At 33.2% G+C, this 15,657-nt stretch overlaps 1 protein-coding gene and 1 non-coding gene across 2 annotated transcripts; both read right to left on the bottom strand.

Moving 5' to 3' along the window:
• Nucleotides 1-9,854: 9,854 nt before the first annotated feature.
• Nucleotides 9,855-9,926, bottom strand: TRNAD-GUC (transfer RNA aspartic acid (anticodon GUC)). Its single transcript has one exon. It is a non-coding gene; the product is annotated as a tRNA-Asp (tRNA).
• A 433-nt stretch (nt 9,927-10,359) lies between these two features.
• On the bottom strand, nt 10,360-14,476 carry LOC142634337 (uncharacterized). The gene is made up of 4 exons (XM_075808632.1): nt 13,945-14,476; nt 12,196-12,645; nt 11,486-11,786; nt 10,360-10,659 (listed from the first exon to the last, which is right to left on the bottom strand). Exons 1-4 carry the CDS (start codon nt 14,344-14,346, stop codon nt 10,523-10,525), a joined length of 1,290 nt encoding a protein of 429 aa, XP_075664747.1. The 5' UTR covers nt 14,347-14,476; the 3' UTR covers nt 10,360-10,522.
• Between the last annotated feature and the right edge of the window lie 1,181 nt (nt 14,477-15,657).

Raw genomic sequence — 15,657 nt, forward strand, 5'->3', positions numbered from 1 at the left:
TAATTTCCTATGATCAATGTAAATTCAATTTCAAATTAATAAAAAAAGGAATTTTTGAATTTTGATTTTCTTATTTATTCTAATAATTAAATAAGTGATGACTCCATTGTAAAACCTTTAATCTAAAGGAAAAAAATATAATTAGTTGAACCTCCATTTTAAGAAGCAATAACACGACTCTACCCACTCACGTGAGTTTGGCCCAACACCTAAAAAAAAGGACCGGGGGTGCGGTCTCTCACAATTTTGTTTTTGTTTTTGTTTATTCTTACAAATTCTTTGTTTGATCGTGATTTGGAGCTAGCCACGGGGATCAAAGTATTCCATCAATTCACACAATGTATTTAATATAAAGGCTCTTATAGGTTTGTCTTTGGATGAATTTTTTTAAAATATTTATACTTGCAATTAACATTAATTATGAAAATCTTTAATCAATTCTTCCAATATATTCACATATAAAGCCACCTTCAAATCTAAAGTATTTGAAGCCCCCACGTTTTTCATTAGTATTTCTATATTCTTTGAGTTGGTGTTAACCTTTAAACCCCACACGTTCACAAACAAAAGCTCCTTCAGGTATTTGTTCAAGTGTTTGAAGACTCCACCATTTTCTTTCACTACTTGTGTTAATTAACTGTGATACCCTCTATTTATTAAATAATGGTGAATGCATTTTAAATTTAATTAAATATTATGTTCACATAAAAGATATATTAAAAACAAAATTAACAACAAACTTTAATTAATATGAAAATCTCCCAAACATGATTAACAAAAATACTAGCAAAAGGACGTGTGCACTAGGATTAAGTCAAATTATCTTCATGCTTTGAATCTGCTTTAACAAAAAAACTTAGAATGTAAGACATAGAAAGAAGGTTAAGATGCAAAAGATCTCCAAGTGTGCTCAAGTGATTTTATTTTCTAACATGTAAATTTTATGTTTATATATATATAAGTCATGGTTTCTTTCTGCCTCAGCTCATAAGCTGCTTGCTCAGCCTTGGACAACTCAGACGCTTTCCCCTCCAACTCTTTTTGCTGGAGTTTAATCTTCTTTTTTCTTCTACTAGCTCCACCTCCATAGTTTGAAGCAGGCCACGCTACTCTTCTGCTTGTCTCTTAACAACCCCCAAAGCAGCCTTGACACTTTTTCTTCCTTTCTCGGCCTCAGCAAGCCTGAAGAGTAACTCTTTGTACTTCTTCTCAACCTTAGCATGAGCCTTAGTGGCAGCAATCCTGAGTGCCTCTTCCTCCTTAGATTTTGAAAGTGCATGATCCACCTACTCTTCAGCTACGAAGGAAGCCTAAACAGCCTATAATAATAATAAAAATAGTGAAAAAATGTGCTCAAAAAAATATAATAAATAAAAAAGAGAGCAACATACCAAAGCCAAGTCCCTTTTAAGAGTGAGGAACACTTCATGCTTCTTCAGATTCTTGAACTCCTTCATATCTCAAGGGAAGAGCAAGGCTTGCTCCATGGAATTTGCCACATACCCAACTCTCCCCTGCTAAAAGTCTTGGATGGAAGAGTTAGAGGAGAGGGGAGCTCCATCTAGTACCAGTGAAGGATTCCAAGCCGAGACCTTGGAGTATCGATCCACTACAGCCCCAATGCTAGCTCCCTCGGTGGAACCCTTTTTCTGCTAGGGCTTGGTAGCCTTAGGCACCTTTGGAGGCTCTTGCTCCACCGAGGTCTGGATTTCACCATCTTTAGAGTTCTCCTTCCCTGCCTTGTCCCTTTTTCTTTTTCTTTTTTCTCCCCAGGATTAGAGGAAGAGGTCTGAGCTAGGATGGGGGGGTGGGGGTGGGAGAAGGTCTTGGTCCATGGGTACCACAAGCGAGGCACCCCTAGCATAGGACTCTAGAAGAGCTAGTAAATTAGGCATATTCTTTTGAATGGGCATCCCCTCGGGTATGCTTGGAATCTCCAAATTAGAATTGATTTGGGTTGTAACTTAAGGTCGAGAGTTGGACTCAAAAGGTTCGGTGAAGTCAGGCTGGTTGAATACTTTAAAGTCCTCCTCAAGATTGATAATAGCGGCTCCCGAGCTGGCTCTTGAGGTTCTTCGTCAAAGGGAATAACCTCCTTTTCTGCTTGGATAATATCAGTAACTTGTTGGGCAGTTAGCTAAACCTTGTGTGTCCTTGGGGGAGGAGGGCGAGTAAGGAACCTAGGAATGGCTATGTCAATCCTCGTAATCTGAGGATCCTTGGCCTTGATCACATGTTTGGGAGACTAAAAACGTGTCAAAATGGGTTTATACTTGAGGATGACGTGGGCGACTTGAAGTTGACCATCTTTATGAAGAAAGATCTCAGACTGTAGGATCCTGTTGAGATCCTTACGATTCACCAAGTTAAGATTAGGAGCAGTGAGATCTTTATTTGCCACAAATAAGAAAAAGGAAGAGTAAAAAATTAGAGGCATTCATTTAAATAAAAAAATGAAATGAAAAGAAGATGATTTTCTGCGGACTAAAGGAGCAAGGTTAGTTTTGCCCTATGATGATCCCACCTCGCTCCTCATCTTGTGTAGGACAATGCAACCCATCATGCCATTCACCTGAGATGATCAAAAAATCTTCGTCCATGCACTTATTAGTATCAGGAATGCAAGAAATTAATCTAACTGAAGGTACCCTGGTCTTAAAATAATATCGTGTCTTTACTGTCTTGACAACTATAAACCCAGTTGACATCATGGTGGGTTAGTTTGACACCCACCTTGTAGTTTAACATGTCCACACTACCCAATATCCTAAAGACGTTCAGAGAGTACTGGGTGGAAGTAAGTCTATAAAAAAAAAAAGAAATCCCTAGTTACTCGACTTATGGGAATTTGCTACCCACCCTCTATGAAAGACATTCGGAGAGCACTGGGTGGAAATAAGTCTGTAAAAAAAAAAAAAAAAAAACCCTAGTTACTCAGCTTGTGGGAATCTGCTACCCACCCTCTATGAAGACAATCATGAAAACAACCACAACCTTAGTGGGTCTTTTTGCATGTCATTCTCCTAATTCACAATGTTCTATTTCTACTTCGGCGGGGATATTGTACTTGGTTTTAAAGGCCTCTCATGCCTCGGGTGTACTAACCAACTTAGCAAAGCTACCCATCCTAATAGCTAAACACAATTAAAGGAAATAAAACGAAAAGAAAAAAGGGAGGGATTCTAAACTAAGTGAGAACTAAGGACACTTACAAAATTAGGAAGTTGGGCTCCTCAGGCAGCTTCTCTGATGGATGGTTAAAAACTAGTGAAATGGAAAAAATGACCCCCCCCCCCTTTTCCCCCTTATATAGGGATGAAAAATGAGCGGTAATTTTCCCACCCAAGGACTTAGAAAAACCTTAATCCTTGGATCTTCATTGCACTGTATAATGTGGGGAACATAATGCCGCCTACTGCATTTATTGTAGTGTTGCAGATGCCGAAGCATCAGGAACGTGTATAAGACAGGTGAAAAGACACTCACATGGGAATGCTTCCAATGCATGTCAATCCACACATGTCTTGTCAAAACTCCACTCTCCAGAGTAGTAGCAAGAGTGAAATTTTGAGGGACTATTGTAGGAGAGGCGAGGCCAAGTACAAAATAGAAATTGTGGGCCCGGCTCAAGGAGGAAAAAAGGGCCACATGCACATCAACCTTGGCCCAATCCGTGGGTCAGAGCCTGAGGAGGAAAAATGGAGAGGCTGACCTCTTGAGGAGCTCGAGGAGCAAGTGTTCCTTAGGAATTCCCAAGCAAGTTGATGGTACCAGAAAACAAGAAATCGAGGAAGGTGGAAGAAACATGTAAGCAAAGAAGAAAGGAAATATCTAGAAAAAGTAGCCATCACTTCCGCATTTAATGCACTATACCAACTCGATGGCCGCATTAATGGAGGAGTGACCCCTAGATAGTGGCCTCATAGCTTGCAACACAGTTTACCACCTCCAACATAGCTTTGATGGGACAAGCATCCAAAGGAAGGCCTTTAGCTATACAAGTGGATAGCTAGGATGAAATCCAAAGGACTATATAAAGGAAAGGAATAAAGTGATTAAACATTGAGGAAAAGAACAGAAATTGTAGAACATTATCTTGTACTAAGGACTTGAACATTTTTATAAACATTGCCTCATCGGCCAAACTAGAGGAAGTGTTATTTCCCTATTTTGTACTTCTTCTTTTTATTCTCTAAGTCCTAACTCCATTGACCTTATATCTGGATCATAAAAGAGCATTAAAGTTGATCTTGCAAGCCCCTACTTTAGCAAATTAATTGCATTGGACCTAAAATATTTAATTTCTATTAGAACAGTGAAATTAGATATTTCAGGCCTCTCGGGTTGGGCCAGGGTTGATGTGCATGTGGCTCATGTGGTACAATGCAATTAATTAGCAATCTTGGCCCCTTACAGCTTCCTTTTTGGCTCGTGAATACTAAAGAAAAAAAATTCTAAAAATAAATCTAGTTATATCACATTTCTCTCTCACTCTTTTACTACGGTATTACAGTTGAATGCTGGCTAGGACCCACTTAACCCAATTTTAGAATGGCGATCCTAAATTGTAGTTTGTGGGTTTACTGTAATATATTATAAGGTACTTATAAAGTAACATTTCCTCTTCTTACAACTTTTTTCTTTTTCTTTCTTTATGGTTGTTGGAGCTGCCGAGTGAGGAAGAATTAAAAAATACTAGTGGGAATTGGGCAAGAAAGTTGGCCACAAGAATGGATAGTTTAACTGGGTAATATAGCATAGAATCTCTCTCTCTCTCTCTCTCTCTCTCTCTCTCTCTCTCTATATATATATATATATATATTTTTTTTTTTTTCACTTTGATATGGTTTTGAGATTATATTTCTCTTTTTTTTTTGGTTATATTTGCTGACCAGCTTTGATTTATATAACCTTATTATATATTTTTGGTTTCAATCTTATTACACTTTGCACTTCAAACTTTCAGAATACATGATTAGTACCCTGTGAGCTATGTTATGAGGGATGTTGTGGTGGCTTTTGGATTGATAACTATTGCAACTTACTTCAATAATATTGGATTGTTTGGCCTCTGTATGGATTCCACAGTTGATCATGTCTTGGACTCTATTTGTTTTTGGCTGCACTATGTTTCATTTGTTTTTGGGATGAATTAGAAAAATACTCTGTTTTGAATCTTTTGATATAGATACACACACACATTATGATATGTCTCATAATCATAAGAAGTATGCATCATAAAAAGGTTATTGTAGGATATAGAAACTCTTTTCACTTTCTATAAAAGTTTTCTCACTTAACTCACTTGTAATTTTCTCACCAGAAACAATGTCTTAGAAGAAGGAAGCATAATCAAGACTCAAGAGACAAGATCTACTTCAAGCCTTCAAGGCTCAAGCTCCAAGAACCCATTGCAGAAGACGACTCCGAGAACGGAGAGAAGAAATACAACAAGGTCACTTATAATTTTCTTTTATCGGGATTGGGAAACAATGTACAACTAATTTATTGGAGGTGTAAACTGATATTTTCACGAAATTTATAGAGAATTGAATTTTTATTTGATTTATCCAATTAGGTCTCTCTCTTTATCCGCTAATTCTCCATATCTTACCTTAGTATAAAATGAGAACAATTGAAATAAATGTTTATCGAATAGAACCTAATTGTTTTAGGCAACCAAATTAATAAATAATTGGTTTTTTTTTTGTTTGCATCAACAAGTTTGTTGACATGAAAAGATGCTATACAATATGCGTCGTTGACGTTATATTTGTTGACGGCTTGACACAGAAAGATGTAATACAATATGTGTAATGCGTCAACTTAAATATTGCCGTTATATAAGCTTTTTTGTGTAAAAAAAATATATATATTGACACAAAAACTTATTAATTATCGCAAAAAAATTTACTTTTTTTGTTAACTTTTTTAGTTGGGGGTGAAGATTTAGGGTATGATGATTTACCGCATTTCTATGCGGCAACTATTTGGTTGCACACCAAAAAAAAAAAATGCTTCTATTTTTTATCTTCAGTGTCAACTTTTAGTTAATGCTAAAAGTCGGTTTTCTTTGGACTGATTAGGGTACTCTTGTCACTCATCACTAGTTCCCACATCTTACTCTTGTCACTCATCACTAGTACCCACATCTTTTAAGAGATGTTTGATTGAGGTTCAATTAATAAAAAATTGTTTAAAACAATTATTATGTCTTATCCTGTGATTGTGAATCATACAAGAGTTTTTAATTTTCTTATATGAAGACTCAGATTCATTTCTAGGATTTTCCTTTAGTGTTTTTTTTTTTTTGATTGAAACGGTAGTCTTTAGTGTTCTTAATCCAAAACATAAACAACTTCCATAATTATTTCAATTACCTCATTTAGATCTTGTTTTCTTTGCTCTCTCTCTCTCTCTCTCTCTCTCTCTCTCTCTCTCTCTCTCTCTCTCTCTCTCTCTCTCTCATATGTTTTTAATGGATGAAATGATGAGATAGGTAATGGCTACATAACAGAGACTTCAGATGAATAAAGTAACACTTTTTAAATTATGGATAAGTAACATAAATTGAACCTAACCACAAGTTGGTACTATAAATAAGATCCATAAGAACTTATTAATTCTATCATTATAGTCACAATATAATTTATACGGAGAAAATGGGCTTTTGCCTTTTTTTTTCTTTTTCTTTTTTTTCTTTTTTTTAATAAAAAACATTCAACATTTTGCTCCATTTTCCAAACTAATTAGAAAAATGTCATTGTTTTGAAACTCGATTTGTAGAAAATCGAATATGGGGCGATCAAACTTAAAATTAAAAAAAAATTGCATGGAAATCGAGTTCATAGAGCTCGTGTTCCATTTAAAATGCCGCTATAAGGTTTTAAAACGCCACTATAGAGCTCCCTGAACGTAGCTATATGATCAAACTTAAAAAAAAAAAAAAAACTTGCATGGAACTCGAGTTCATGGAGTTCTTATTCTTATAGTCTTATCAATTGTGAATATATATGTTGTCTCCTTAAAAATAAATAAATGGCTAAGTGTTGTTTAATGAGGTTTTAAATAATAAGTGAGGTTTTAAATAAATAAATAAATATATATATATATATATATATATATATATATATATATTCAAATATGACATATTTAATAGAACTCAATGCATATTAATTTTCTACAAAATATGTCTGCTCTTTATTTATTTTTTTTTTCAAATACATATTTTGATAAGTATCGTAGTTGGTACTAGGCATTTATTAAGATTTTGTTTGCATATAAAATTATTTATTTGTAGCAATATTTCAATCAAGGGTATTACTGTATGAAATATAGGATGTTTATTAAAAATTATTTTAGAAACCAAACCCAATTAAAAAAATATATAATAGAATAATGATGTGAAAAAAATAGTATATCAAGAACTTATGTCTCAAGATTAGAACAAGCCATCAAAAAGACACAAAGACTTTGATTTTATATCAACTATAAAAACAAAGAGGAAGACTTTGATTTTATATAAAGACAAAGACGAAGACTTTGATTTTATTTAGCTTAAGAAGTAACCAGTAGACCTCTGCACATGATTATAAATGGAAACTAATTCCATTTAATCTAATACTAGTAGATATTTCAAAATTTCCAACATTGAACATCGTTTTTAGAGACATCAAATTAAAAGTGTCAATTAGCATAACTCAATCAAACTTATAAAAAAATAACTTTTATTATACTTATAATTAATATATTTATAATTTTTTTATTATAAAGTTTAGTTACAAACTTAGTTGAAGCCTAAGGTTACAACTTCCTTTAAAAAATTAACATTGCTACATGTTTTAAAAATCTAACAGTTGGATTGCATGTTATTTATGCCCTTAATACACATGTCAATTTTTGTACCAATTGGATGTTATTTACTATATGATTTATAAACTTGTTTTTCATACATAATTTCAAACTAAAAAAACTTGCAATTTAAATAATTAATTAATGACATACCTATTGATCTTGAACCTTCTAGAAATTTTGCAAGTGTAGAGAATATAATAAGAAAATGTAATCCAATATTGGATTTGTAAAGATTCACATCTAATTAAAAGATATTGAGTGAAGTTGTAGCCAATTATTTTATTTTATATTTTTTATAATTAGTCTACTTTCAAAATAATTTTTTTTTTCCTTTTAATAAGAAGAGTATAGTGCAAAAAGAGTTAATCAATGGTTTTTTTTCCTTTAATAAGAAGAGTTAATGCCTAAGAAACCACATCATTAACTCTTTTTTTTTTTTTTTTAAGGAAAAAAAACCCACATCATTAACTCTCTTTTTTTCGTTCATATCATTATCTTATTTCTCTTGTCTTTCTTTTTGCACTATATTTTCAGGCCTCCACCATTCATAAAATTCTCATAGTTGGGTCGGAAAGCAACCACAAAGCTTCTCTTTTGTTTATTCGTATGGTGTTACTAGGTAATTTCATAGTTGACGTTGAGGAGACCACATATGCTCTAAAGCTATTGTAGTGAAAATATATTTCTTAAATTTGGATTTCCATTACCACCATTAATAATAGTCTTGTATCTATAAAGGAGTTTTTAAGCGAATGATGTGTTTTCTGTTGAAGAAATTTCTTTGTGGAGGAACCATTAGAAGAACTTTCACAATAACTTTAAGAGAGAATCTTGACTAAAATATTTTGTTTATATATAGAGACGTTATATTCAGAATTCTTTCAACAACGAGCCTAGCAAGAAAGAAAGGACTTGAGAGTTATTTTCAGAATTTTTTTCAACGAGTCTAAGAAAAAGAAAAGACTTGAGATGTTATTTTCATAATTATTCCAACCACCATTCATGATGGAGGCCTAAAAGTATAGTGCAAAAAGAAAGACAAGAGGAAGAAGATGATGATATGGACAAAAAAAAAAAAAAGAGTTAATGCTGTGGGTTTTTTTTTTCCTTTAATAAGAATAGTTAATGCCTAAGGGTCAAAAAATAGTCATAGTTGTATCATTATTACTCCCTAAAAATGAGTAATTTAGGCATTAACTTTTCTTATTAAAGGGGAAAAAAAAAAAACCACAACATTAACTCTTTTTTTTTTTTCCTTCCATATCATCATATTCTTCCTCTTGTCTATATATTTATTTATTTAGTTCATAACTATCGAGCTAATAGGTTTTTCAAACTTTTCAAGTTTTATTTTTGTTAAAATTTTGGATTGGACAGTTGCCAATTGGGTTAGGCTAATTGGAGGAGAGGAGACTTAAGGTTTTGAAAGAGATCAATGCTAGGATCAATATAGGAGACTTAACGCATGAAATGCATGATCTTTATGTACAATTTACCAAAAATTTAGGAACAAATTGTTATAGCTCCAAACTAGTTTAGAGTTAAGTGATCATTGTCATTACTTTTAATACAATGAGTTTCAACATATAGTGTATGTTCTATACCTTTATGATAATTGCTATTTATCACCAAATCAAAGTATCAATTTGTTTTTTGTATACGCAGTTGAATCCTTAATCTCTTATTTTAAAAACACCTCAATCTCTTATGATAAAATATTTTAATAATTAAGGTTAACTAGAACCTACTACTATCACTATATTATTTCATTTTATGAAATGTTTGCACTATGGGATATAATATTTAGATTAAATTATTTGACTTTTATTGAAAAATGTATATATAAAATGGAGTCTGGAGATATAAAAAAAAAATAGCACAGTTGCCCACTATACTATAACGACTAAAAAGTCAAAGGCTTAAAGCCATTTACTATCGCATAAATCAAAAACAAATATTATACTAAACGAATAAAATTTGAAAAAGGGAAAACATAATATCGCCGTTGCCGGGGATCGAACCCGGGTCACCCGCGTGACAGGCGGGAATACTCACCACTATACTACAACGACTTCTTTGTTTGAAGTGTAACGATAAGTATGCTTTTAATATTATTTGAGTTTTCTTCTCTTTGTCAGGCTTTCCTCAGCTGGAATTCTTCGACCCGTTCGAGCTCTCTGGTTTTAATCGTTTGTATAATACCACAGCAAGTCTGAAAAGATTGGCAATCAGACAGTTTTACCTAGCTAGGTAATTTTTGCACAAGCATTACCCATCTTCATGAAGGCCATTTGATGTGTATTCTTCTTTGGAGCCCAATTTACTTGGATCTTTAGTTCAACATTTCAAGTTTGTAAAAATTTCAAACTACTGCACTATCATCATCATATCATTATTATTGTGCATGCTGTGTGTTCTGAGTCTAGTACCTGGTTTTTGGTGATTAACAAAAGAAAATTGTGACTTGTAGAATTTCACTACTACACTTTCCAATTGTAAAGTCTACACTTGAACTAGTTTCTTACATTTTTTATTAATAAAAAGTTGGGATCCATACTATATACAGAAAAGTTTACAGGCGGCCAAAGTAGATTATATACAGAACTTTTGAGTGTGCTTGTGTTTTCAAAAAACGAAAAACATACAAAGGAAGAACGAAAGAAAAGGATTAAGATACGGTGGTTGTCTTCTTGAGCAGCCAGAGAAAAAGAGCTAGTTCAAGCAGAAAAATGGAACGAAGCCCAGTTCTGTCCAGCATGAATCCAAACACTGTTATTCCTGCTTTGTTGTTCTCCAAATATGTCACTGCAACACAGTCATTTTGTCATACTCATAAGCACCAAATAGTATAATATTACTAAAATATCATGCTACATTGTCGTTTATTACATTGTAAACCTTATTTGGATTTTTTTTTTTTTTTTCTCATAAGAGTTTTATAGCTTAACTGATACATGGTGTTTTTAATAGAGATATCAAGTATTCGATCATTCATTCCCCATTGTAACAATTGAATCTATCCCAAACAAAGTGCTTACTTGTTTTTGTTTTTCTAAAATCTTGGTCATTTTTGAAAACTCAAAACCTAGTTAGTTGTCATTACCAAAAATTAATCCTACATATCGTTTTCCATGTATTAGACATTAGATATCTTTTAGAAAAATTGCCATCCTTCATGTTTCAGCCAAAGAAGGAGAGGAAAAAAAAAAAGTGCTTATCAACTAACTTAAGTTCTATGAACTATTACCAAGAGTTTGTAACTCAATTTATAGTTTTTAGTGTTTCCAAGTTTCAACCGAGACTTACATGATTCAAATCCCCTCACTCCCACTATTGATGTATTAAATATATATATATATATATATATGTATGTATGTATGTATGTATGTATGTATTAGAATTTGAAAAGATCCTTTTAATTGTAAGAATTTCTTTAAAAACATTGACAAAGACATATGGCACTCCATTATAATGACAGGGTTATTGAAAGACTAACTTGATAAGTAAACAATTTTTTCCGAAATAAAATAAAACGATCAGATTTTCAACAACTAGATAAAAAATGAAATCCTATATATCAGACATTTATTTGGCAAAAATTCATATTCAGAAGAAAATGAAATCCACTAACCTAGAGCTTGTCTCTTCTGAAATGAGATTGTATGCGCAAAAATTGGCACCAATTTGGTATTGTCCAAATCATCATCTCCATCCTCTTCCTCATCTGATTCCCAATAATGATTCATAGAAAATACTTGATTTGAAGTAATCCGAGCCCTTGGAGTCTCACCATCTGTGTTATCGAAAGGGTTTATTGTGGCACAGGCGTGCCACTTTGCAGCAAGACTTGTAAGGGACTGTGCTTTGTGTGTAATTTTTGTGGCACTGCGCAAGCATATGAAAAGCCCAGTCACCAGGCTAATAGAGCATACCTGCACAATTATAAGTTTTAAAAAAAAAAAATTTGAACTTATTAATAAACAGGGAAATTGTTTTCTTACAAGGAATCTTATAAAACTTGAAATTATGTGAAATTTTTATGATTTAGACACCTTACACATTTCTGACATAATTTAGTTTGATTAATATCTTATTTTTGACATAATTATGTGTCCCAGTCCGGCAAGCCCTTTGGCTAGACTATTTTATTCTCTGCCCATGAGGCACCCCAGAAACCTCATGGACTGATAGTAAAGTGGATTAACTCTTAACACTTTTGGGTTTTCGTCACGTCTCAAACCAATGAACCCACCACCCGAGTATACCCTTAGAGGTAATTAGTATCCTTTTAAACTATCTAAATTGTATTACAATAGGAGAAGTAAAGGAAACAGTGCTTACTATAAGTTCTCCAGCCTTGAAGATATTGACATTAGCACTGGATGGGACTGTATCTAGAAGAGAAGTGAACTGACTTGCTGTGACCAAAACCAAAGTCAAAAAAATGAATGCTCGGAAACGGTGGCTGATGATCCGGAGATTTCTTCTAATTTTGAAGTGCTCCATTAAGATTGATCCCACCTCAGTTTCTTTCTGAAAAACTTGAGCAAAGTCTTCTAGTTTAAGTATTTGCAGATAGCAACTAACTCGGAAGAGAATGCACACGAGGAAGAATATTGCTGTTCGGTAGAGCCATGAACACAGCTCCAATGTGCATAAAATTGTGTCACTTATGTAGATGTTAACATAATATGGAAGTTTGGTGCCACCTGAGACGTACCACCATATTTTGTAGGCACAGACAGAAACAAAACAGGGGAGTAAAAAAATCAAGAGGAGCTTCATTGACCTCTGCAGGAATAAGAAAGTCACATTTTTAATTATTCTGATATGTAAAAACTAAAAAGGGAACTGATGAGAGAGTAAACAGTATAGAGAGGTCTATATCTATAGGTATGGAGTCTTAGAACTAGTACTGTATAGTCTGTATTGACTTAAGCCCATACTTGGACATGATTGAGCTTAGGCTAATATAACTCTTGCATGATTAAACTGCCATGAGTTGTGACACGTGAAGTGATCCGAGCAGTAGCCCCGATTGACTTCCATATGATAATTGATATAGTGAATAGCTAGAAAAATAGGGACAAACAACCATGCTTGAATATATTCAATTATTTTTTTAATTTTACAATCATGTTTGAAATTTTTTTTCAATTATTACTTGCTTTATGTGTAAACATTTTCATTAGAGAAACAAGTGGCTTGGGTTTGGAGTCAAAAGTTTGCTCCCCTTTTTCTGAAATCATCCGAAAAGACAGAGCTATGTCCTGTTTCTTAACCTTTTGTGTTGCTTATCAAATTGGTAAAGAAACCTACTTTTACTTTGTTGTTTAATTAATTAAATTTGTGTGTATTGCCAATTGTGATAGTATAGATTTTTGCCTTAAATCACAAGTAGACTCTTCAGTCTTCACTCTTGTGGTTGGGGAAATGGTTCACAGATCCTATTGCTAATACCTGTATCAGGTGCTTTAGGATGTCAAAGTAGAAGTAAGAATCAAATATCTGATCTAATAAAGGAGCTCTATAGTTTACAGTATTTTCATAGTTCTTGTGAAATTAGGTTCAGAAGGCTTTCTTTTTCTCATTCCTTTTTCTCAAGTCTAATATAGAAAAAGAAACCATTTTGCCTTGTTGGCAATCAAATAGGAACCACCAAGTAGGAGGAACTTCATGGTTTTGAATTTCTGATCATTCTGTCTCTATAGAGAAGCAGGGGGAGGCTTTTTTTTTAATGAATAAAAAACATTGTACCAGAATTACCTTCAAAGTTCTGTAAAAATATTTGCAATACCGCCTGATATGATTATGATTCAAGAGGATGGTTGAAATTTTTTTACAAAGTCATTTTCTTTTAACAAAAATGTAGACAGCAAAATTTACTGGATTTGTTGGCAAATGGCAAATACATGTGCTCCAAACTTATGAATTTTTTACTTGCTAAAATTTAAAGGAAAAGCACATGTTTATGGGATTTCCCAATTCTAGTTGGCAAATGGCAATACATGTGCTTCAAACTAAGCATGCATAATTAGACTCAAATATTGAATATCTTTGAAAGAAAAGAAAGGAAGAACAAAGCTTTACCTGGAGCTGTTTTGTATATCCATGTTGGACTTTCTCACTGGCATCACTTAACTTATCAAGGAAGAGAAACTTTCTTAAACCATGTTTATTTGACCAAGTAGAGAGACACAAGAATGAGAGTGTTGCGAATATAGAAAGGGAAAATTGGACTACTAGACGATAAGGCCTGCTATGGTTTTCATCGCAACTCGAGCACGAAAGGGCAAAGTGTGACCCAATTGGAACACCAATGGCTAATAGAAAGAAGACAGACCATGAAAGGCTAGCCATCCAGAGATTGGATTGATCTAAACACACCCATTTGAGACATAATCGAAGGCTCTTCAATTCAGCTCCTTCATTGTCTAAGTTGCCCGAAATTTGTGAGCTCTTTGACAAGAAAGTTTCTCTCTCATCTTCCATAGTTTTGGAAATTTTGTCAAAGCCAAGATCAGAAATTGAGAGTAATACATATAGAAGTGGTGATTTTGAAGGTTGGAGATAGAGAGGTAGGAAAAAAAAAAGGAGGAAATAATATTAACTTTCAACTGTCTCTGTCTCTGTCTCTATTTCTCTCAAAATAGACATAAAACCAAAGGTGGCACGGATTCCCTGAGGCCATGAATCCTGACTCTACATGATTTTTGCCACAAAAACATTTTGATGCCATTATTAAAGAAACTTTCGCCATCACTATCGCTCCGTGTAAGACCAGTTTTCTTGGATTGTAATTCTCTACAACTCGTAAATAACTCTATTTTAGAGTTTCTAAAATCGTATATATTCTTTTTTTAAAGAAACGCATTAAATTTTACATCTTTAATAGTTTAAATAAATAGTACTATCAAACAAATTAGTAATAGTTAAATATTAGTATAAATGAATGTTGATAGCGTAGCCAAGCCTAATCTATTTTTTTCAAAATAAATGAAGGCTGCGTTTAGAAACATGAATTAGGATTTGGATTTAAATTTTAAATCAATTGATTTTAAATGTTTTGATTTTAAATCCATTGATTTTTGATATCATTTCAAATCTAATTATTTTAAATCTTAGTGGATTTGTCAAACTCAAATCTTTGATATTTTAAAACTATCCAAACAAGATGTTTAAATTTTAATCACTCTAATCCAAATTCACATACTTAAGTTCTACCACCCGAACACTAGAAAAGAATTTTAAGAACTTTAAGATAGAGTTACTTTAAGAATATTAGAAGATTTTAATCCAAATTTCTCTCTCTTATATTCATCTTGAATTGTATTATGTGTCTTTAAATCACAATTTGCCAATAGCCATATCATGTCACATTTGAAATTAAGTTATTTTAAATTTATTAATTTTAAATTCAAATTCAAATCTAAATCCAAATTCATGTTTCCAAAAGCATCCCTAATTACTTTGATCATATGCTTGGCTAAAGAAATACTATTAGTCCTCTTGTCTTTTTACGTTTCTGTCTAAACAAAAACCCCGTGAAAGCAGTAAATGTTTTAAAACACTAAACCCCATTCTCACTTGGAGGAGCGATCGAAAAAAAAAAAAAAAAAAAGCAGTGACTAGCTAGTGGTGGATTTCAGTTAAAGCGTATAAAGCGACCGACATTTCTGGGTCGTGTTGAGACTTTCTATTGTAGTGGTTGAGATGTAGACCGAGTTTGGAGGTCAATGCACGATACAATATATATAGGTGTAAGACAGTCATAGGTAGCATGTGATTTGGAGCCCTTTAACA

The sequence above is a fragment of the Castanea sativa genome, chromosome 5 (assembly GCF_040712315.1).
Source record: "Castanea sativa cultivar Marrone di Chiusa Pesio chromosome 5, ASM4071231v1".
In the NCBI taxonomy this organism is placed as follows: domain Eukaryota; kingdom Viridiplantae; phylum Streptophyta; class Magnoliopsida; order Fagales; family Fagaceae; genus Castanea; species Castanea sativa.

Bases quoted from the DNA above. Each gene is read 5' to 3' on its own strand.
- LOC142634337 (XM_075808632.1), bottom strand. From the start codon at position 14,346: ATGGAAGATGAGAGAGAAACTTTCTTGTCAAAGAGCTCACAAATTTCG. The intron at 12,646-13,944 runs GTAAAGCTTTGT...TTATTCCTGCAG, and splicing joins GATATACAAAACAGCTCCAG to AGGTCAATGAAGCTCCTCTT. The intron at 11,787-12,195 runs GTAAGCACTGTT...ATAATTGTGCAG, and splicing joins TCAAGGCTGGAGAACTTATA to GTATGCTCTATTAGCCTGGT.